The sequence below is a fragment of the Lates calcarifer genome, unplaced genomic scaffold (assembly GCF_001640805.2).
Source record: "Lates calcarifer isolate ASB-BC8 unplaced genomic scaffold, TLL_Latcal_v3 _unitig_5776_quiver_344, whole genome shotgun sequence".
Taxonomy (NCBI): Eukaryota; Metazoa; Chordata; class Actinopteri; family Centropomidae; genus Lates; species Lates calcarifer.
The window spans coordinates 229,592-251,128 of NW_026117718.1; the positions used below are offsets into that span (position 1 = coordinate 229,592).

Sequence of the window (21,537 nt, forward strand, 5' to 3'; positions counted from 1 at the left end):
ATATTCCACCCTGAGTCGAGACTTTAACAGTCCCTCAAAAACTGGCACCAGGTCCACGCACCCAGAATTCTGGGTCTTGTTCCTGCGTGTCAGCCAGATAGCCAACTTTGTAGACCCAGATAAAAAGTTCAACAATGTACAAACAGATTTCTCCTTTGCCCGATATTTTGGGCCAAAAATAAATAAGTCAAAAGAAAAACACATCCCAAATCCCTGAAACAACTTTTTTAACAGCTCAAACAGTGATCCTAGTCTAGGACCCTCAACAAACAAATGTGCAAGGGTTTCAATCTGTGAACAGAACACACACTCCTCTCCCACCCCAGGATCCATGTGCGCTCTGTATCTGTTCGTAGCTATTGCACCATGTACAACCCTCCACTGGAGGTCTGCTGTCCGCTTCTCAACGGGCGGCTTGTACAGGGACCGCCAGCTGCCCTTTGGGGAAGCAACTGGGCCAAAGAACTCAGTCCACCCCGACTCCCTAACTTCCGAGAGGAGGAGGACTTTCACGCAGATCAGGTACAGATCCCTTTTCCCTGCATCCTTGAACTTGCCCAGGTGTAGAGTTGTGAGAGACAGCAGCCGACCACCCCTCTCCTGCCACTCCCCCACTCATACTCATACCCCAGGTGAATCATGCCCAGGACTGCCTGCAGTTCGTGTACCAGCAAAGTGTCGGGGTGGAGGATGCCATCCTCTACCTGCTACACCGAGCCTACTCCCATCTGGATAAGGGAAGCGGCACAGCAAGGATTCTCTTCTTGGACTTCTCCAGTGCCTTTAATACCATCCAGCCCCCCATGCTTCGGGACAAACTGAGCAGGATGGGAGTGGATCTCTAGTTGGTGGACTGGATCTCCGACTACCTCACTGGCAGGCCACAGTACGTCAGGCTGAAGGACATTACGTCTGACACTGTGGTCAGTAGCACTGGAGCCCCCCAGGGCACAGTGCTGGCCCCTCTTCTCTTCACCCTGTATACCTCAGACTTCTGTTACAACTTGGAGCTGTGTCACATACAGAAGTACGCAGATGACACAGCCATCACTGGGTGCATCAGGGATGACAGAGAGGAGGAGTATCGGAGACTGGTGGGGGACTTTGCTGCATGGTGCTACACTAACCACCTACAGCTCAACACCTCTAAGATGAAGGAGCTGGTCATTGACTTTGGGAGGTCCAGACCAAGACCACGACCAGTCCTGTTAGAGGGAGCGGAGGTGAAGGCTGTGGACTCTTACAAATACCTCGCACTGTGGTTGGACAATAAACTGGACTGGACAACACACACCAGCCACCTGTATGGGAAGACACAAAGCAGGCTGTACTTCCTAAGGAGACTGCGGTCTTTCAATGTCTGCAGCAAACTGCTGTGGATGTTCTACCAGTCTGTGGTTGCCAGCGTCCTCTTTTACACTGTGGTGTGCTGGGGGGGCAGCATATCCAAGAAGAACACATCCAGACTGGATAAACTGATCAGACGGGCCGGCTCTGTGGTCGGCATGAAGCTGCACTCTCTGGTAACGGTGGCAGACTGGACAAACTGCTGGATATTATGGACAATGCCAGCCACCCTCTGCACACCGTCATCAGCAACCAGAGGAGCCTGTTCAGCGAAAGACGGCTCCTGCCCAAGTGTAGGACCAACAGACTGAAGAACTCCTTTGTCCACCATGCCATCACGCTCTACAACTCCTCACTTGGGGGGGAGGAGGAGATAGGTAGGGTATGGAGGACAGAAGGGAGTGCAATAACCCACCTGGGCACTCAATGACCTCATCCACCGCCAGCCACATACAGCTCAGCATATTTATATTTATTTATGTTAATGCCATACACAGTCCAGCATACTCAGCATATATATCTTAATTCACCCTTAATTCTATTCTATTTATATTCTGTGTCATTTGCAAACTGTCCTGCATGCTGCCCTGTCTTTCGTTCGCAAACAGTTGTTGCACTGCCCTGTGTGATGTGTTCTGTCTGTATTTGCTGCTGGAAATGTAATTTCCCCGTGGGAGTCATCCCAAAGGGATCACTAAAGTCTGTCTAAGTGTAAGCCTAAGTCTAAGTCTCACTGCCTTCACTCCATTGTTCACACAGGGTTTGGTCTCTTACAAAAGGTCTTAAATGGGGTGGAAGAGCCTCACAAACTTCTGCCACCACCCTGGCTCTTCAAAAACCCACATACCGGAGTCTGATTGTTCACATGTTGGAACTTGGCAGTGTCAGAGGGATGAGTTTGTGCCAGAGAGTCGAGGCAACCAAGTTAGTGGCAACCAGAACTATTCCCCTATATGACAGCTGGGGCAGCAACCATTTCCATTTAGACAACCGAGCGCACACTTCCTCCCTGATTCCCTCCCAGTTCCTTAACTTGTACCCCTCAGTGCCCAAAGAAACTCCCAACACCTTCAACCCCTCCCTCCCCATTTAAGACCTTCAGGCAGAAAGGGCACTGCCTTATCCCTCCACTGACCTAAAAAGAGTCCCTCACTTTTTGCCCAGTTCACCCGTGCAGATGTTGCCTTCTCATAGAGAGACAGGGCGCCTTGCAGACACCGAACATCCTCCTGGCTGGACACAAAGATATTTACGTCATCTGCGTAAGCAGACAATGTTAGGGAACGCTCAAACCTGCAGGACCCAGGCAAAGAAAGCCGATCCCTCAACCTGCACAGCAGAGGCTCAATTACCAGACTATACAACTGGCCGGAGATGGGACAACCTTGCCTTATGCCCCTCTGTACAGAGACTGGCCAGCTCAACCCTGCCCCGATAAAGTAAATTTAACCAAGACACAAACCCATCACCAAAGCCAAAAGCCCTAAGTGTAAAAGTGCCAAATCCCCTGTTTTGGGCAGCAGGGAGAGTATTGCCCTTTGACAGGACACTGGGAGAGATCCAGTTTTATAGCACTCCAAGAAAAATCTGTGCAAATCCTGGCCAATGACATTTCAAAAAGTTTTAAAGAAGTTTATGGGCAGATCATCGATCCCTGGTGCTCGTCCAGATTCCATCTGATTGACGACAGATGTTACCTCCTCCAGAGTCAGTTCTTTGTCCAGATCAGCCTTTTCCTCCGCACTGAGCTGAGGAAGATCCTTCAGAAGCTCGTCACGACACTCCAGGTTACAAGGTCCTGATCCAAACAGGCCTGCATAGAAGTCCATGGCATGCTTCCTCATTACTACTGGGTCAGTGGTAATACTTCCCCCTGGTAGTCTTAAGCATGTCATTGACTTTCTCTGTGCAACCGATCTCTCAAGGTTGGAAAAAAAAGAGCTTGGGGTATCCATATCCTTGAGCTGAAGGAACTGGGATCAGACAAGGGCTCCCTCTCTTGCAAGAGTGAGCTCAACTCCAACCTTTTCTCCTCCAGCAGAGGGCCAGTGATGTTATTTGCACTCCTATTCAAGCCTTCTTCGATGCTCTTAATATCTGACTGTAGGTCATTAATTACAGTTTTTATCCTAGCAGAGGAATAGGAGGTGTACTGCTGGCCAAAAAAAACACATATTTGCGCTTTTCCAACCTCTCACCACAATTTAAGAGAACAAAAATTAACTTTTTGAGTTCTCCAATGATTCCAAAAATGTTCAAAATCTTGACAAAAAATTTTGTCAAGCAGCAATTTATTGTGCCAACAGGACTTAGCCCGTATACCTGACGAAATTACTATCCCCACTGTCACTAAATGGTGGTCAGTAAAACCAACTGGATTTATACTGCAAGAAAGCAATCTGGGGCTGAGAGTTGTAAATTCTATCTAATCTGGCTGCGCAAACCTGGTAATTGACCCTGACCCATGTGTACTGTTGGGATTGTGGATGTTTTTCTCTAAAGGAGTCAATCTGGTGTAATATGGCACTACTCAGGGTCTGTGGATGGGGTTCCTCACCAATCCTGTCAACAATGAAATGTAAGGTACAGTTGAAATCACTACCAACAATAAAATACTCTTACTGATGCATTGTCAACTCATTTTTTAACTGGGTGTAAAAGCCAACTCTATCTGTTCCATTGTTTGGGGCATAGATGTTGATAAAGGAGTAAACTGAGCCCTCTATGGATGCTCTAACAACGAGCAGACAGCCTTTCACAACTTCTGTGCAAGATAAAATAGATGTAGTGACAGCTTCTCTAGAAAAAAACAGCTACAGCTGCACTGAAATTTGTTCCATGACTAAGCCTATAGGAACGCTTCCACCACAGACCCCAGTCTGTCTCATCTTGTGTGACTGTACGTGTCTCTTGTAAGAACAACACATCGATCTTTTTGTCCCTGTTGCAGTGTTGTTGTCAGCAGCCTGAGAGGGGCTCAGACTGACCTCATCTGCAGACTCCTGACCTACAGTCACGCTCATCGTAGCACTGTTAACCCCGGGGAGCAGTGGACCTCTCCGCTTCCCTGACAACCACCTCATTATTTGTGGTAGTCTCTGGAGCCGATGCTCCCACGGAGGGAGACGCAAACTGTTTATGCCCCACATCACCACATTCAAAACACTTTATCTGTCCTGAACTCGCATACACCATGTAGGAAGCATCGCCTTGTTTAACACAGAAAGACACCTCCAAAGTCTGTGTCAGTGAGTCCAGAAACATGAACACCTGTCTCGTCAGAGACTGGACATGCTTCAGTTTTGGGTCTTTACACCCCAAACGCACAGTTTTAAACCCGCTAGCAAACTTTCCAAAATGCCGAAGCTTCTTCTCTATCAGCTCATTTGGAATGAACAGCGGAACACCGGATACGGTGACCCGCGTTGAGGGAGCTGTCAGCGGGGAGACCTGCACAAACAGGTCCCCGATGAACACGCCACTCTCAATTAACTGGTAAACATGAGGTTCACTTCTCAGGAACATGACAACCACCTTGTTCATGCGAGAGGCAAACAAGATGTTGTCCTACCTGCTCACCTGCTGCCAGCAGGACCTCCTCCACAGAGACTGAACTGTCTGGAGGAACTATCCGTGCACCATGCCGGATAGTTGGAGGAGGCGTCACAGACGCCATACCTCCTGACAGCAGCTAATGTTACAGACAAATAAAGAAACCGTCTTACCTGATAATGCAGCAGAAAACAGTGGAAACACCAGTTGAAAAACAGACCAGAAAACCAGTTTAAACTCCGCGCCACACACACAACACCACCACCACTCACACTCACAGTCACCGGAAACGGAAACGGAGAGGAGAGGAGAGAGTAGGAGAGGAAAGGAGGAGAGGATAAGAGAGGAGGGGAGAGAAGAGGAGAGGAGGAGAGGATAAGAGAGGAGGGGAAAGAAGAGGAGAGGAGGTGAGGATAAGAGAGGAGGGGAGAGAAGAGGAGAAGAAGAGGAGGAGAGGAGCGGAGCGGAGAGGAGATAATAACATAATCATTATTTCAATTATCAATCATCTATTTTATCTTCAAATGAATGGTCAGCATTAATAAACACTATTCTTTATTCTGTCTAAGCATGCTAAAAACAGTAAGACTTTTATATTGGTTGGTTTGGTAATATTGTGTGGCAATAATAACTTTAAAACTTTAAAAACTTTAAAATTCAACTGTTTTAAATTTTAAATAAATTTCATTTTTAATTCACCTTTGCTTTTTCTCATCTTAAATGTGGTATATGTATGTTTTTGCTATTAACTAGCCTGCATTAGCATTAACAGCTGTATACTTACCACTCTAGATGAAAAGTTGCTCGCAAAGAGCTGTCTCCTGCAGTGGAGAGCAACAACAATGTTTTGCTTCTCGTTCCATCACTTCCTCTCTTCTACTGATGGTAACATACTAACTAGCCCATCTTTTCAATAGAGAGCATCCAGACTGTCCTGTAGAAGTGGTGCTGCTCAGAGGCCGTAGTCTAACCCCTTGTATTGTATATACTGTCAACTTTTTTCTGTCAATGTGTTTCTATTTTCTCCTTGCTTTCTTCTCTCCTTGAGACGTTGGGTTTAAAAACAGGTTAACAATACTTAACAATACTACACCACTTACAGAAAAAGGTGCAAAGTAGGGAACATGGCATGCATCTGTGAACTGTTAACCAGTACAAGTAAGAAATGAAATGAACTTTTTCCGTGTGAGGAACTAGAATGACATTTGTGTGCAGCATAAAATTCAGCACAACTGAGTATTGAGTATGTGTTTGTAGTACATGATGCATAAGCTGGTCTCTTATGTAAGGTACACTGATACTGCGCAAAGACATTTGGTGGCATTGTTGTTTTAGCTGCCTTCCTAATGATAATGATGATGCCCTTACCATCCTGACATGTAGACTTCAGTGAGAGAAATCAGAGTAATCTACACTGATTTTGAATTATATTCAACTGCTCTGCATCTATATCAGGTTTCCTGTCCTTAAGTATATGTGTAGGGTAAACTGTACCTTTCTACATAGATGCTTTTGTTGGTTCCCAGAAAGTAAAGGCTGTTGAGGATTCTGTAGCAGGAGACCTGGACATCATCCACTGGAAGAAAAAAGACAAACATTTGTAGTTTATATTTTTTTTAAGTGGAAAAATACAAATTCCTAATAATACCTCTAAATCAACAATTAATATTTGTTTTGAAATGGAACAAATTTCCTGTCAAATGTTGGAAATGTGACATTGCCATTCATTTAAAATGCTGTCACTGATACAAATATTTTTCTTTCAGAGGAAAGCCTTTGAAAACTATAACTGTAACCCTTGATGCTTCAATAAAACATGAAATGAACACGAGTCTGTACTCACATATGAGGTCCTCTCCAAACATGTTCTGTCCGATGTGTTCGAACAGGGAGGAGAGGACAGGCAGCAGAGCGAAGGTGGTGTAATTGATGATCTGAGTGACACCTCGTGGCTGGTCTCTGCTGTGGGTGAACTGACCGAGCTTCAGGTTCTCCTGTGTCTTCTCCAGATCCTCTGCTGCACTGTCAAAGAATGACCGTAGAGCTGCCTTCACTGACTCCAGACCAGTCTTCATCACGGTCCTGATATATGGAAAGAATTAGGTTTATTTTTCAACAGATAGAGAAGACACACACATTCTACTATTTGGTAACTACAACCCAAATACCACAAAGAAATGAACAACATACTCTTAAATAAAAAAGAAAACAAAGACAGAGAAACAGTTAATCTACATTACATCACAGGTGAAAAGTTAATGTTTATTTCCTATTTGCTCTCTTATTCATTTACTTTTGTTGCACTTTCTATCACATCAGACAAACCTCAGAGCACTCTCAGTTTTGAGAATATGTGTCCTTCAACACCTGGACAAAACATTTTAATTTAAATGTCATCCCTGGTGTGATGTTAAGGTGGACTCACACATACATCAAAGTTCATGCTGTCCTTACCGGGCATCCAGGCTTTGTCCCAGTATCTGCAGACAGTTGACTATGGATGTGGCATTGTTACCTGGAGAGCAGAGCGGATCACATGATAAACATGCTCATGTCTGTCAGGGATGTGAAGGGTCAGGCACTAAAACACACACACACACACACACACACACACAAACAACAGCCTCTACCTGTTGGAAGTCAACTGGAAACATCTGAAACCTCAATCTGAACTATCACTCATGTTTGTATTTAGCAAAAAGCACCAAAGAGCATCCTATTCAAAGAAAAAGGATGTTCCTTTAAAGACTAAAAGTCATCATAATTATAAGTAAGGACAAACTATACAGTCCATATATTATGTATTCACTCCGAGCCTTTTACAATGCTCTGAAGAGATCATCGCCATGGTAAATATTCTAATAGCCTAATAAATACAAATAACTAGTGATGCACTGATACCGATACAAGTATCGGGTATCGGGTCCGATACCCTGTTCCTGTACTCGTACTCGTAAAAGTGTTCCGATACCACAGCCCGATACCACCACGGCAGCGTGACGTTCAGTTGGGCGGTCAGGTGCTAACTGAGAGCAAGGAGGAGGAATGTCGGCAGTGTGGAGGTATTTCAAAGTGGATGATGGTGACTAAAGTAAAGCAGACTGCAAATTCTGCTCTGCAAAGCTGTCAAGAAGAGGGACGAGTGAGTGCGAACGATTACTTTCAACATAAGCAATCTGATAAAACATCTAAAAAACCAACATGACGCCGAGTTCAAAGCATTTGCTAATATTGGCAAACAGCAACAACCAACTTTGCAGCAAACTCTGGAGAAGAGGGAGAAGATGTTAAGAGACAACCTGTGTGCAGTGAAAATAACAGAGGCTCTGACCCAGTACATTGCTCTTGATGACCAGCCATTGTCGGTTGTTGATAATATGGGATTTAAACGTCTTCTCAGCGTACTGGAGCCGAGGTATGAGATCCCTAGCCGACACCACATCACTGACACAGTGTTGCCAAAGCTCCACGACTTTGTGAAGAGGCACATCCACAACCTGCTGCAAGACATTTCGGCCCTCAGCTTCACCACTGATATTTGGACGAGCAGCGTTACCCCGGTGTCCCTCATCAGTTTAACTGCACAGCAGATTGACGAGGATTTTACTCCGCGAAGAGTCGTCCTGCATGTAGAACAATTTAGGGGTTCGCACACCAGCCAAGCCATCGCAGGTGTGTTTGATGATTTCTGCTTCAGACATGGGGGTCCCTAAAAGTTCTGTTCGTGTGCTACATGATAATGCGAAAAACATGATCAAAGCCATGAGTGATGCTGGACTCCCGAGCCTGCCGTGTGTCGCACACACCCTCCAGCTGGCTGTTAATGAGGAGCGTGGCTGATGCTGTGGCATTCGGACCGAAAATAGTTGGACATTTTAAACATTCCTCCTTAGCCCACTCCTGCCTTGAAGATATTCTGTTTGTTAAAAAAAGATGCAGCTGAATGCTAAAATGTCAATAACAGTACTTTAACAGTACTTCTATTTGAGTAAAATGTGTGGCAGTGCCATATATAATGGAATGTTCAAATGTCAGTCACAGCAATTTCTTACAGCCAGAGAATGAAACAATGTCTGATGAAAATAAAACACGTTTTCAAATAAATGTACAAAGTGTAATGGCATTAATAAGTACTCGGTATCTGCAAGTACTCAGATCCAAGTATCGGTATCGTATCTGTTTGGAAAAAAAGTGATATTGTTGCATCCCTACAAATAACATGTTAAAAAACAAAAGATTTTATTAGTCCAAATATATATTTTTGTTTTTAGTTGTATCAAAGTTTAATCTGCAGAAGAACTCCTTTTCACTTTGAGGAAAATGACATGGTGGAATGCTCTCCATATTTTCATATGGTACAACAAGCTACATCACATCCCACACAACACATGGCTGCTGAGAAGAGGGTATACACAAAGCAACAATTTCATGCATGCATGCACACACACCCATGCACACACATTATACACACTGTTACTTCTGATCGCATATTGTAGTTAAAAATCAACAATAATTCTGCCAGGACAGGGGGGCTGTGTGGTTGGAGGCATCTCAACACATCTTTGCATCTGTACACTACACTGCAAAAAACATGACCTGACATGACAACATATTGTTTTGGTTTGGATGGAGGACACGTCTTAACGATGACGTCACTACTAAACGACTTAAATTGGCTCAATTAATCAACATCAAAAAGTAATCAAAACGCCCATCCCTAGTAAAAACCAAACATGGAGGTTATATCAAACTACTGTCTGTGCATCTGGCCTGTATGTACTTGACCCTGGAAACATCAAGAGTGATTTTAAAGCTTTATCCTGATTTTGTCCCAAATGTGGTGAATCCATGCTCACCAGTGGACCCTGCAGTGTTCTGTGGAAAACAGCAGTTGATGATATGTCCAGTTTGCATTTTCCATGTGTATGTGAAGAGAACTACAAGTGCATTCGTGGGTTCTGGTAATCTCTTAGTCCCAGTTTATCCAGGACATCTACACTGCATTTAGCCAGTCACTGCTCCTCACATCTGTATCGGTTCAAAACCCTTCTGGATATCGCACCTCCAGTCCTTGCTCATGTTGCCTTCAGCAGGACTCTTTAGTAGACATGGGGAGAGGGAGTTGGCTGCTCAGTTGTCAAGGTAAGCTTATCTTTTAAAATAGGAGTCTCCATATGAGACTTGAATCAAATGCTATAACAGAGACCTATAGGTTCTTGCATGACCCCAGTTCTCTGAGAGGCATGAGTGAGATGTCTCATGAGACTGTCCTGAAGTCACTAAAGCAGAAGAGATGCTCATCAGACATAAAGGCACAGACACAGACATCACAGCCACACAGGGTTGGCAAAATGGAATAAATACTTCTTCCAATATGACAGAGGGTGTATCTTATTGGGAGACATCTCCTCCTGCTGCTTAGAGAACCAGGGTCACACAACAAATTTGACTTTTGTCAAGTGACATATTTACCAGTGACAGATGTTTCTTGATACAAAGGTGATATTTCCCACATTTATGAGAACCACCTGAATACTACAATAGAGAAACCGACTGGTTCACAATGCATTATGGGATAGTGAGCACTACAAGGGACACACTGGTTGAATCCTTCAAATTTGGGCAAAATCAGACATCAATTCTGTACTGCATTTGGATGAGCCTTTGAGATGGGACAAACTTAGTTAAGATTCAATACAATGAGAGTATGACAGTTTCCCTTTAGACCAGGATCGGTTCAGTGTTTCTTCTATTCCACCAAACGGTGTAAAAATAGTGATGAAACTGCCATATTCATTGTAAATTCTGTGTGGGACACATACTGTGTGTAGAGCAGGCAGGACCCACTCAAACTGCACTACCACTCAGCACTAGCTTATTAAACAAAACCTTTACATCTCATCAACCAAAAAGCATTAGACATAAACCATCCTTACCAAACAAGGATATCCTATGTCTGACAAGAACTCCCAGTTTGCAGAAAAGACTGAGAGAGAGGAGGAGGTAGAGAAGGAAGCAGAGAAATAGATAAAAGGGATAATCAAATGAGAGAGATCCAGGGGAAAACAGAGAGTGCAAGACATATTTAAAAGCACATGACCTGATGTCAAGCTGTTGGTACTTCCAACAGCTCCATGACTGTTCTACACGTCTCATCAATTATAAATATTAATCATTTAAGCAAACATACTGGCATTGTTGGCTCTCTGTCTGTCTGCCACACTCACCTGGTCACCATCTCCTTCTCTTTGTTGGAGGCGTGGCCACCACTACTGATTGGATGGATGGCTGTGGACAGGAAGTACAGCCTATGGTTTTTAAAGTACTGATCCACCAATGGCAACACAACCTGTGGGTTAAATAGCATAAACACAGTGAAATTACCTCTCTGTCTGGCAAACAGAGAATATCAAGAGACCAACCAACATTTCAGTGAAATGCCTGTCTCTTCATGGACAGAGAGAGTGTGGACCAAACATCTGTCATATGAAGTAATTAGAATTATTTGCATTAAACATGCCTTTGAGATTATTTACACTCACATTTACTGGTTGCCTCAGGTCATACAGGCCCATTGTTTTTATTAGACAACATTTTCTTTACATTCAAAAACGTCAAGGTCAGACATGAACATAAATTCTCAACTGACACTGGTGAACTAAAAAAAAGATGAGGAGCTCTGACCTTTCCAAAGAACTTAATCTGCTGTTCATGAGGAATCTTCTCTCCCTTCGGTCTTGTTCCTAGATCTAAATGACAGACAGGAGAGTCTTACATGGTGATATTCACATCTGCACGTTGCCTCATTTGTACCAAGGGGAGCACACAACTCAGAGTGAACTATTCATTTTCTAATGCCATATTCACACTGAACTAGTACCTGAACACATCATGTGAGGAAAGGACTGAGCAAACAAACACAGATGATATCTGTGATCACAGAAGGACCTAGAATTAATACTACATTAAAAGCACTCCTCTCTGTCTTCTAAACTTCTTGCATTGCACAGCACAGAAATTACAGGGATGACTGTTTCTTGCCTCTGGGAGTCACCGCTGTCAACTGCCAATTATCTGTTCTACCAAAACAATCTAAGTGACTGTTATGTGGCTATAAACTGAAAAAATATAAATTGAGCTTTCTGTATGTCTATCAGCCACTCTGTCCATTCTTGATGTTTCAGTAATTAAACCCATTCTGCTCTGCACCAGCCCTTAGGAATCTAATTCAAATGCTATCATTATTGTTAAATACCTTGCATGCCTTTTGCATTACATTAATTTATCACTGTCTGAACTGTTGTGTGTCTGTCATTCATTAGACAACAGAAGAGTCTTACCAAACTCCAGCATGTGTTGGTGGGCCTGGTCTACGTATGTGATGAGCTGCTGGAGGAAGGTGTAGGCAAATCGTTTCTCTATAGCTGGAGTGTCCAGCTCCTGTGACTTCACACCTCTGAAAACAACAAACACTGTCATAAAGGAATGATCTGACATTTTGGATAACATACTAACTTTTCATCTTCGCTGGATTTACATGAGATATCAATTTCCTCTCTGTGCATTCATTACTGAAATAGGTCTGGTTTGTGTGTTTAGCCAAGCTCAGGAGCAGTCATAGAGATGGACATCACGCCTCAGTCCTGTTTGTATTCATTCATTCTCTGTCTTTGTCATTATCCCTAACTTTGTGCTCATTTCAAACCCTGCCACCTCCTCTTGACCTGCAGTAACCCCAGCCTTTTGCTTGCTCTGTCTCTGCCTGGTTCTCCTTACCTGCGTAGGAGTTGTACATTAAAGACCCTCTAATTCTAAGCTGTCACCCCAGACCTTAATACTGGACTCACAGAAATGAAACTGATGTAATCACACTTTGGATCTTTTGGGAACTTTAGAAAAAAAGCATGTCTCCTAAAATAGTTTCTTTTGATTTGTAAAAACAAATGCAGTCTAGTACACACCATTATTCAAACTGTAGTGTGTCATCAGGCATGCCACATATTTGAATCAGTCAATCAAATTCATACAAAATGAAACTGTGCTTTACTTTCACTCTGTGTGCAGAGTGTTTCCCACCTGGACACAGTGTAACCATTGATCTGGAGGAACTTCAGGATGTCTTGTGCTTTTTCTCTGTCTTTGGATTTCTCTTTGGCAGTCAGTGTATCATACGGAACCAGAAGGGGATGGTTTCCTCCACCTGGAGACAACAACAGCACATGACTTTTAAGTAAACTGTATTAATGGCCTTTTCACTGAACATCCTCATATCTTAGTTCAGATGAACAGAATCATGGTTTCAAGAAAAAAGTCCAAATGTCAAAATCACTCTGACCAGATCTTTGTGTCCACAGGTTCTGCTGAAACACTGATCCACGCTTTTAGCAGCAATAGCATAAAGCTGGTGGTGATAGCAGCAAAGGGAAAAAGTTTTGTGGATGTGATGTGTTAGATTTACCTTTGGCTTCCAGCTCGATCTTCTTTTTCCTGGCCCAGATATTATGATAATTCTCTGCAAGCAGCTCAGCCATTGACTGGACAAACACAATATTAAACGTGAGCCATCTATTCATCCTCTATACCTTCTGCTGTCTATGTTGATTATTATATTATTGTATATGCTTGTGTATAACCTACCTGCATGTCTCTGGACAGTGTGACATTGCTCATATCGATGGGTCTCGGGCTGAAAGCTGGAGCTCCTTCAAATGACAGCTGTGGGAGAGAGGATTTACTGTATACTGCTCTCACCTCTTCAGGTGATTTTCATTTTTTCTCTACAGATACCCTTTATGGCAAAATTCATATTTAACTTGTATGTGTGTGTTTGTGAGTGCATGTGTACCTGGCTAGCCTGTGATATCCTCCTGGACTTGTTATGGAGGCTGGCGGGGTCACCCTCTCTGATCCTGTCAATGCTCCAGCCCCATGACAGCATGGTCTTCAGAGACTCTCTGACTGACCAGCAGTATGACTCTTTATCCTGTGAGAACACAACCCAGCTTCATGATTCCATTACCAAGTGTCCAGTGTTGTGAGTGGAGAACATACAATTTTCCTCTCTTTAAAGATCACTTCCTAGGATATTTTCCTCTTGCTGCAAGTCTTTTAAAGTAAGTCTTTAAAAAGACCTGCACCAATCTCTACCTAACCAGCATCTGAGGAAGAAAGGGCACAGTTTAACACACCCTGTCCTCCAATTGGCATTCTTCCATTAAAGATAGATTTAGGGCTTCAGACTTGGCTAGTTTACCCTGATGTTGGGTAAGCCTCAGATTCATGCCAGGCTAGTGACACATCATAACCCTGAATCAGAACTCAGAAACAGACACTGGCCCAGAGCTGGCACCCACAGAACCACAATCAAAAACAGATCAATCAAATCAGTTCAAAGTGTAAATGTGAATTTTTGGAGTGACAACATGAGGCCAGTTGGTGTGACTTGGTGTTGGTTTCAGAAACACTTGATTGCCTTCTGGTATTTTTGCCTGAGGTGCACAGATTCAGACAGCTGCATGCAGACTACCTTTTCAGAGAGGCCTTTGTATGGTTTCAGTAAAGGGTGGTTCTTGCTGATTTCACATATCTGTTCCCCATATGACCAGCCATTGGAAAACTGTGCAATATACATAAGAGATATTTCAAAATTCAAACATTTTCTTGCATCATTTCTTTAACTGCTGAGACATCATTAAAACACATCAGTAACAAGACTACCACAGTTTCATGTCTGACTTGTCGCCTGTTGTCTCCTTACCTTTTCTATACACCACTTCTCATGATTGTGCTCTGCATATCTGGTTATGAAATAGTCCAGTTTCTCTGGGACAGTCACACTGATGAAGGCAGAAAAGAAACAACACAGTCAAACACTTGGAGTCACCTGCTATCAAAACTCATTTAATCCTTTGAATTTATTTTAATAACAGTAAATGTTTAGAAATTCAGAATCTGCCTCTGGATTTGTATCAGTATACTGACAGTGCTAGATGATGATTGACAAATTTCCCAAATTAACAACTTCAAGAAATCCTTTATAAAATTCTTAGGATGGATCCAAAAAAACAAACAAACAAACAAACAAAAAAATACTTGAAACAAACAACAACCATTATAAAAGGACAGTGGTGTGTATGGTGTATACTTGGTAGTGTCTGCAGGCTGTGGAGTGAAGTTTCCCTCTGAGTCCATGGATGACTGTTTCTCCATCATGGCCATGTAGTTAGACTCCATGTAGTCTGGAGGAAGAGCTCCTGCCACAGCACTGAGACAAGGCAACGCCAGCTTAAACAGCTCCTGGTCATATTGCTGGATCATAAAGACACATACATGGTCTTAGGCACAACTGGTATGCTTCCACTGCAAGTTCAACCCCGTCTGCTTCTGTTCTCACGTGTTTAAAGCTCATGATTTTGTGTGTTCACTGAACCTTTGCTGAGGTAGAATCATTTCATTCCATGTAACAGAAATGTAACCCACGGCTTTCTGTACCTGAAAAACCGAAAAACCTAAAGTAACAACACAGGAGTGTTGAAATGAAAACCAAGATATTCTGCAACTGTCAAGCACACACGACGCAGCTGCAGTGTGTCCTGGGAATAACAAAGAGATGTCAGAGTCAGCTGTTTTTATCCATACTGGGGAGTAAAGGTTAGGTTGTATCAGCCTCTACTGAGTCTGTACTACTGCAGTGAGTCTAGTGGCTCTACATCAGGCCTGTCACAGCCTGTTACATGTCAGCTGTTACCTATAGTTAGATTAACAACTAAATGCAAAATGGGGTGGTGGGTTGTCCTGCTGGCTGTGGGTAGGCGTGGTTGTATAATAATTAATACTAATCAACAAACTTACAGGAGAGGTCCCGGGCTAGCTTCCCTGTCATCAGCAGTAGAGACACTGCTGTCAGACTGAGTACATATAAAAACAGCTGATATTTTGTCCTGACTTTCAGACGTTTGGGGTCGTCTGTCCATCTATGATTTTAAAGGCAGTAACACGTGTGGGAGCTTTTCTTGTGATGAGCATAATGAGTTGTCAGCCTGTCTTCTCCTCCTGTCTCCTCTGCTGCTCAGCTCCATGTGTGTGGAGGGGCTTCACACACACACACACACACAGACAGGAGGAGAGAGGATGAACACAGCCTAAGTGACAAAAGAACATGACTGAGTCTCACACCGAGCCAATAGTTGATAGCATTTTATCAACGGACGGCCACTGTACAATCTCTGACACGCTTGGAGAGGGAGTGTTCAGGGGACAGGTATTCAGTTGGCTGCAATTAGTGATGCCACTAAATCTTACACACTGCTCCTTTAATTTAATTATCACTTAATTCATTTAGTCTTCATTTGCTGCTCTATTGAAAAATAAACCTAAACTATAAACCTCACCTTGTAAGACAGAGCATCAAATATTCCCCAGAACAGTTTCCTGGAGAGGTGAAGTTCTTCATCTGATGCAGCTCCAAAGTTGCCCCAGCCTCCAGCCAAGCAGTAATACTTCCAACAACGCTCATAGTGATTGGTCAAGAGCTGAGGAAAGTCAAGAGGACATTTATCAACCATTTGCTGCCTTTAAGAACCATTTAACTACACAAGTGCAGCCAGTGGCACAAAGTCACAATGCAGGCTTACTTGATTGTGGTATATACTGTATATATGTAGTAAATCTGAAATCAGAGACACTGGTGAAGAGGATGACACTTTGTACAAAGGGATTTTCTTTTATGTTCTTGACAATTAGATCAAGAAAAAAATTCTGAATGTGTTGTAGAAGGTGATTTCAATGTGATCACAATTCATGTTAGAGTGGGAAATCTTACCTGGCTTTGAGCTGAGCTGATACATCAGTAAGAGTGTGCGCATTGCACATGGTGGTGTGAAGTTAATATTCTTCTTATGTTAGTGGAAAATTAGAGTCCCTGCTGACTCATCTGAAAGGTAATTTTGGACTAAGCAGAGACTGAGTTGTGTTTCTCACCTTCAGAGGCATCTTGGTGTGTTCATTTAGCAGGGGAACGTCAAACACCAACCTCCTCAGCAGATGCTGCATCATGGAGGGTCTCAGCTTCCTGCACATTATTGACATGACATGCATTAGTTGGCTATTTGCACTGACATAGAATGAGCACTGGAGGATAAGCAGTATAAAAACATAATGAACAAAATGAGTGTGATTTTATTAAAATAAACAATGAGCAGAAACTCAATCTGACCTGAAGAAGAAACAACAGGAAAATATAACCAAACACAGAAACACAACAAAGAGCACAACCTGCTGAACAAAAATGCATTAATGATAGACACATGAACAATGAAGAGTGAAGCACACTTGCAGTGGGATACTGATGTCTGCAAAACACAGTTCAAAATGCTAAACTCAGAATGTTACTGTTGAGAAATTTAAGTGATTTCCAAACTGGATAAGATGAGTTCAAGGTGAGTTCACCCATTTGACACCACATTGTTTTAACAATAATTCACACTGAGGGATTATCTGAGGATATCTTCATTAACACTCTCCATTTCAGTTCCACTCTTACCCACAGACAGCCAACAGACACTCCTCTATGGCATCCCTCTGGGCCTTGGTGAGGCAGCAGCCTTTGGACAGGCGGTAAACCGTGTGGAGGAGGGAGTCAATCAGTGAGGCAAACGGCTCTGTCCCCGCAAACAGCGGTGCACATTTAGTCAAGAGAGGCAGGACAGCTGTACACAGATACCTGTTGAGGGCCAGGGCCATGTCTGTGGCACTGAGAGCAACCTGACACAAACAGACAGAGAGACAGAGGAAGAGAGGAGTGATGGAGAATGATGGAGTGTGTGATCCACTTTATTGTAGTATTTTTTTTATTTGTTCAATTTACTGTTTTCTTTTACATCTTAGCTTCAACATAAAACTCTCAATGGCAACAAATGACTTTTCTTTTTGAGAAGAGATTTACATACTTTTGTTAAAAATGGCTGTATTCCAGTAAAGTGGTGTGTAGTTGATTTTGAATTCAAGAGTACTACAGCAGTAACAAATGAAGGGAGTATCTGATAGACACACGCACACACAAACACTCACAGTGTCCAGAGAGGCAGCAGCTCTCAGGTCTGGTAAGAATCCAACCTCTAGGAGGTGGAGCAGGAAGTTCTGGTCCTCTATACCATAGACCCGGTCCAGGAACAGCACCATGGCTGCTTTATGATCTGGACAGAAACCAGCTGACATGTCTGGCTCCACCACCATCCCATCTATGCATGCAGATGCACACACACATATACACACACAAGAAACAAGGTTAAGGTCAAGATTTAACCATTAGTAATAACTGAAGTTAATACTGGCATTTAGTTGTGTCAGCACATTTCCATCTGTATTCCTATGACCTGTTCAAGGTTATTGGTTTACACACATCAGCTGGAGTGGCTTTGCTTACCTTTAGCTAGGCTGGGCATGGAGAATGGAATGCTGATGACTCCAACCAGGTCCTCAATGGGAATGAGAGACCTTAGAATGGCTCTGATACGGATTGCTTCACCTTTACCAGCATGGATCAGCTGAGATAAAATAAGATCACTTAGTGTGAGCATGTATCTGTGTGAGACTGTGTTTGTATGTGTTACTGTGTTGTCACTCACATGCATCTCTGGAGCACAGCGACCCAGCAGGTCAATGAGAGCAGCATAGAAGGTCATGATGGCATTCCCCATGTGGATGGTATCATCTTCCTCTTCTTCCAGCATGTCACTGCTACACACACACACACACACACACACACACACACACATACACATTAAATATAACATGTCACTCAGTCAGCAGAAGACAGCCACAGTAGTTGCATGGATCTCTCTACATGCTTCAGTAAGCTGCTTCAGAGCTTCATTCTTTCTCCCTCAGCCAGAGAACATGAGACCATCATTTATGATGTGACATGACATGAACATTACCACAGCTCATGTGATGAATGGAGGCAGTGAAAGACATCAGCAGGTTATAACTCTAGCCCTGCTAACTGCACCATTTACACAGCAAAATCTGTATTATAAAGGGAAGGTTACCATCCCATAATTCCTCACTGAAGCAACAAATGACTGGATGTGAAAGATGTTGTCTCACAGTGCTTTGCTGCTCTCAGATGTTGGAGAAGGACCATCCCTGGAGGAATCCTGAGAGATCTTAATGGCTTCCTCCATCGCTGCCAACAACCCATCACCACCTTCACCCCGAAGAGCAGGGCCAAAACACTCTGGTCGGCGAATCAGAAGCCTCACCACAACATTAGCATTCTCCTCCACGCTTTCACCTGACCACAGAACAGTAGATGATTAATATGGATTCATATCCCATGTTACATGTTACTAACTCAGTATCTTCCCTTTCCTGTAGTATTGTGCTCTTCCGTCTCTCTCTCCTCTTCTGTCTCTTTCTGCAGCTATTTCTGCCTCTGGAGCTGTAGAGTCTGATCTGTGATGACAAGTCTCCTGCTGCTCCTACAACTCCACTCAACACCTGCTGCTAGAATTAGAAATTACTTATACTGCTATTAGTTGTATTGCTATGTTAGCAGTTAATACTTTAATTATCATTACTATCATTACTACTACTGTATTACCAGCATCACCTTATATTTTATATAGGAACTTCTCTCTCTCCTTCTTAACCCAACTGGTTGAGGCAGATGGCCACCCACCCTGAGTCTGGTTCTGCTCGAGGTTTCTGCCTCTTAAAGGAAGTTTTTCCTTGTCACTGTCTCCTAGTGCTGCTCATGGTGGGATTTGTTGGGTCTCTCTCTGCAAATACCTATTTTAAAGAGTACAGGTCTAGACCTGCTCTATATGAAAAGTGCCTTGAGATGACTGTTGTTGTGATTCGGCACTATATAAATAAAACTGAATTGAATTGAATAGAGGTTTTTGTGATAACATACTGTATGCCAGACACATTCTAGACCTGCCAAGACAGACAGAGTTTTAAGCTGGAAATAATTTGACCTGTATATATTTGGTTCTGAAAAAATGAACTTGTGAATTGAAGCTGTTTAAATTTTCACCGTTGCAGAAGACAGCAAAGCGTAGGAAGTCCAGGTAGCGCTCTCCCTCCACAGGGTTCCAGCCAATGTCAGGGTATCCTTTACGTACCAGCATCACACAGCTCTGCAGCCCACAACCAGCCAGGTACTGCACCACCTGCACAAGAAGACAAAGTTTTCACTTCATCCAAAAATGTAAAACAATCTCAGCACAGCTGAATGTGCAACAGGTGCATGGATGAAAGTGTAACTTCAATAAAAATGAAAGAAATCCCACTATTATTACCTAACTTATTATAGTGAGATGTGTATCTAATATGTAATTGACCCTCAGTGATATAACACAGAGTACATTCTCCAAAATGACCAGAAAACTGTAGTAGTAAGTATCATCTCTCTGAAACATTACCAACACAAACTGAACATTGACCCTTCATGAGAGGACCAATAAATTACAGGACTGCTGGATTAAACTGGATTAGATTTACCTAAATTGACCTTATAAAATGACTATGTATCTATCGACTAAATGTATCAGTCTTTCCAGTGCTGGAAAGCAACTTCCCTGCAGTGGACTTGGAAATTTTCAGTTTAAAAGAGGTTCACCCAAATATACCACCTACTTTTAGTCTGAGTGAGGTGAGGGTTAGGATGCTGTGAATCCTCTGCAGTCTGCAGTCCTTATGCAGTCCTACACTTATGCTACTTTCTTTCAATTGAAGCAACAACAGGAATTTATTTATTTTGCCATACTTTGTATTCGTGTGTGAGTGTGTATACATGTTTATAAATCTCACCTTCTCCAGATCTGGCTCTCTCAAAGCCAGGGCCAACTCGTTATTATCCATGACTGATGCTGCAGCCACATCAAGAGGAGTAGAGCCTCGCATGGATGGAGATGCTGAGAAGAAAGAGGAGGGGAGAGGAGAGGAGAGGAGGGGAGAGGAGGGGAGAGGAGGAGGAGAGGAGAGGTTTTGGTTTTCAAAGTCCCTTTATTAAACCACTTCAGCTAAACAACACTGGCAAAGTTAAAAAAAACATGAACAAACAAAAAAAACACAACATTTTTCAATGTGAACAAAGGATCTCAAACAACTCAAACAATCAACCATCAACTCATGGTCCAAGCACCCAGAATTCTGGGTCTTGTTCCTGCGTGTCAGCCAGATAGCCAGCTTTGCTGACCCAGATAAAAAGTTCAACAAAGTACAGACAGATTTCTCCTTTGCACAATATTTAGGACCAAAAATAAATAAATCAAAGGAAAAGCACACCCCAAATCCCTGAAACAACTTTTTAACAGTTCAAACAGTGCTTCTAGTCTACGACACTGAACAAACAAATGTTCAAGGGTTTCACTCTGTGAACAGAACACACACTCCTCTCCCACCCCAGGATCCATGTGCGCTCTGTATCTGTTCGTAGCTATTGCACCATGTACAACCCTCCACTGGAGGTCTGCTGTCCGCTTCTCAACGGGCGGCTTGTACAGGGATCGCCAGCTGCCCTTTGGGGAAGCGTCTGGGTCAAAGAACTCAGTCCACCCCGACTCCCTAACTTCAGAGAGGGACCGGAGATGGAGGACTTTTACACAGATCAGGTACAGATCCTTCTTCCCT

The 21,537-nt window shown here is 43.1% G+C and overlaps 1 protein-coding gene across 8 annotated transcripts in view; it reads right to left on the minus strand.

The window, feature by feature from the left end:
* Positions 1 to 21,537, minus strand: part of ryr2a (ryanodine receptor 2a (cardiac)) — a 194,731-nt gene that overhangs the window by 43,918 nt on the left and 129,276 nt on the right. For 4 of the 8 annotated variants that reach the window (XM_051069064.1, XM_051069062.1, XM_051069063.1 and 1 more), the window contains exons 48-70: positions 20,716 to 20,819; positions 19,940 to 20,075; positions 19,006 to 19,192; positions 18,525 to 18,633; positions 18,323 to 18,443; positions 17,968 to 18,137; positions 17,441 to 17,661; positions 16,879 to 16,969; positions 16,290 to 16,430; positions 15,044 to 15,207; positions 14,657 to 14,735; positions 14,426 to 14,515; positions 13,745 to 13,882; positions 13,537 to 13,614; positions 13,358 to 13,433; positions 12,976 to 13,099; positions 12,240 to 12,355; positions 11,584 to 11,648; positions 11,127 to 11,248; positions 10,836 to 10,885; positions 7,354 to 7,414; positions 6,743 to 6,981; positions 6,394 to 6,475 (exon numbers count right to left, since the gene is read on the minus strand). In XM_051069064.1, the coding sequence (XP_050925021.1) occupies positions 6,394 to 6,475; positions 6,743 to 6,981; positions 7,354 to 7,414; positions 10,836 to 10,885; positions 11,127 to 11,248; positions 11,584 to 11,648; positions 12,240 to 12,355; positions 12,976 to 13,099; positions 13,358 to 13,433; positions 13,537 to 13,614; positions 13,745 to 13,882; positions 14,426 to 14,515; positions 14,657 to 14,735; positions 15,044 to 15,207; positions 16,290 to 16,430; positions 16,879 to 16,969; positions 17,441 to 17,661; positions 17,968 to 18,137; positions 18,323 to 18,443; positions 18,525 to 18,633; positions 19,006 to 19,192; positions 19,940 to 20,075; positions 20,716 to 20,819 (2,764 nt within the window). Of the gene's footprint in view, positions 1 to 6,393; positions 6,476 to 6,742; positions 6,982 to 7,353; positions 7,415 to 10,835; positions 10,886 to 11,126; positions 11,249 to 11,583; positions 11,649 to 12,239; positions 12,356 to 12,975; positions 13,100 to 13,357; positions 13,434 to 13,536; positions 13,615 to 13,744; positions 13,883 to 14,425; positions 14,516 to 14,656; positions 14,736 to 15,043; positions 15,208 to 16,289; positions 16,431 to 16,878; positions 16,970 to 17,440; positions 17,662 to 17,967; positions 18,138 to 18,322; positions 18,444 to 18,524; positions 18,637 to 19,005; positions 19,193 to 19,939; positions 20,076 to 20,715; positions 20,820 to 21,537 lie in introns of all 8 variants that reach the window. The other 4 variants (XM_051069060.1, XM_051069061.1, XM_018666481.2 and 1 more) reach the window with 1 other exon arrangement.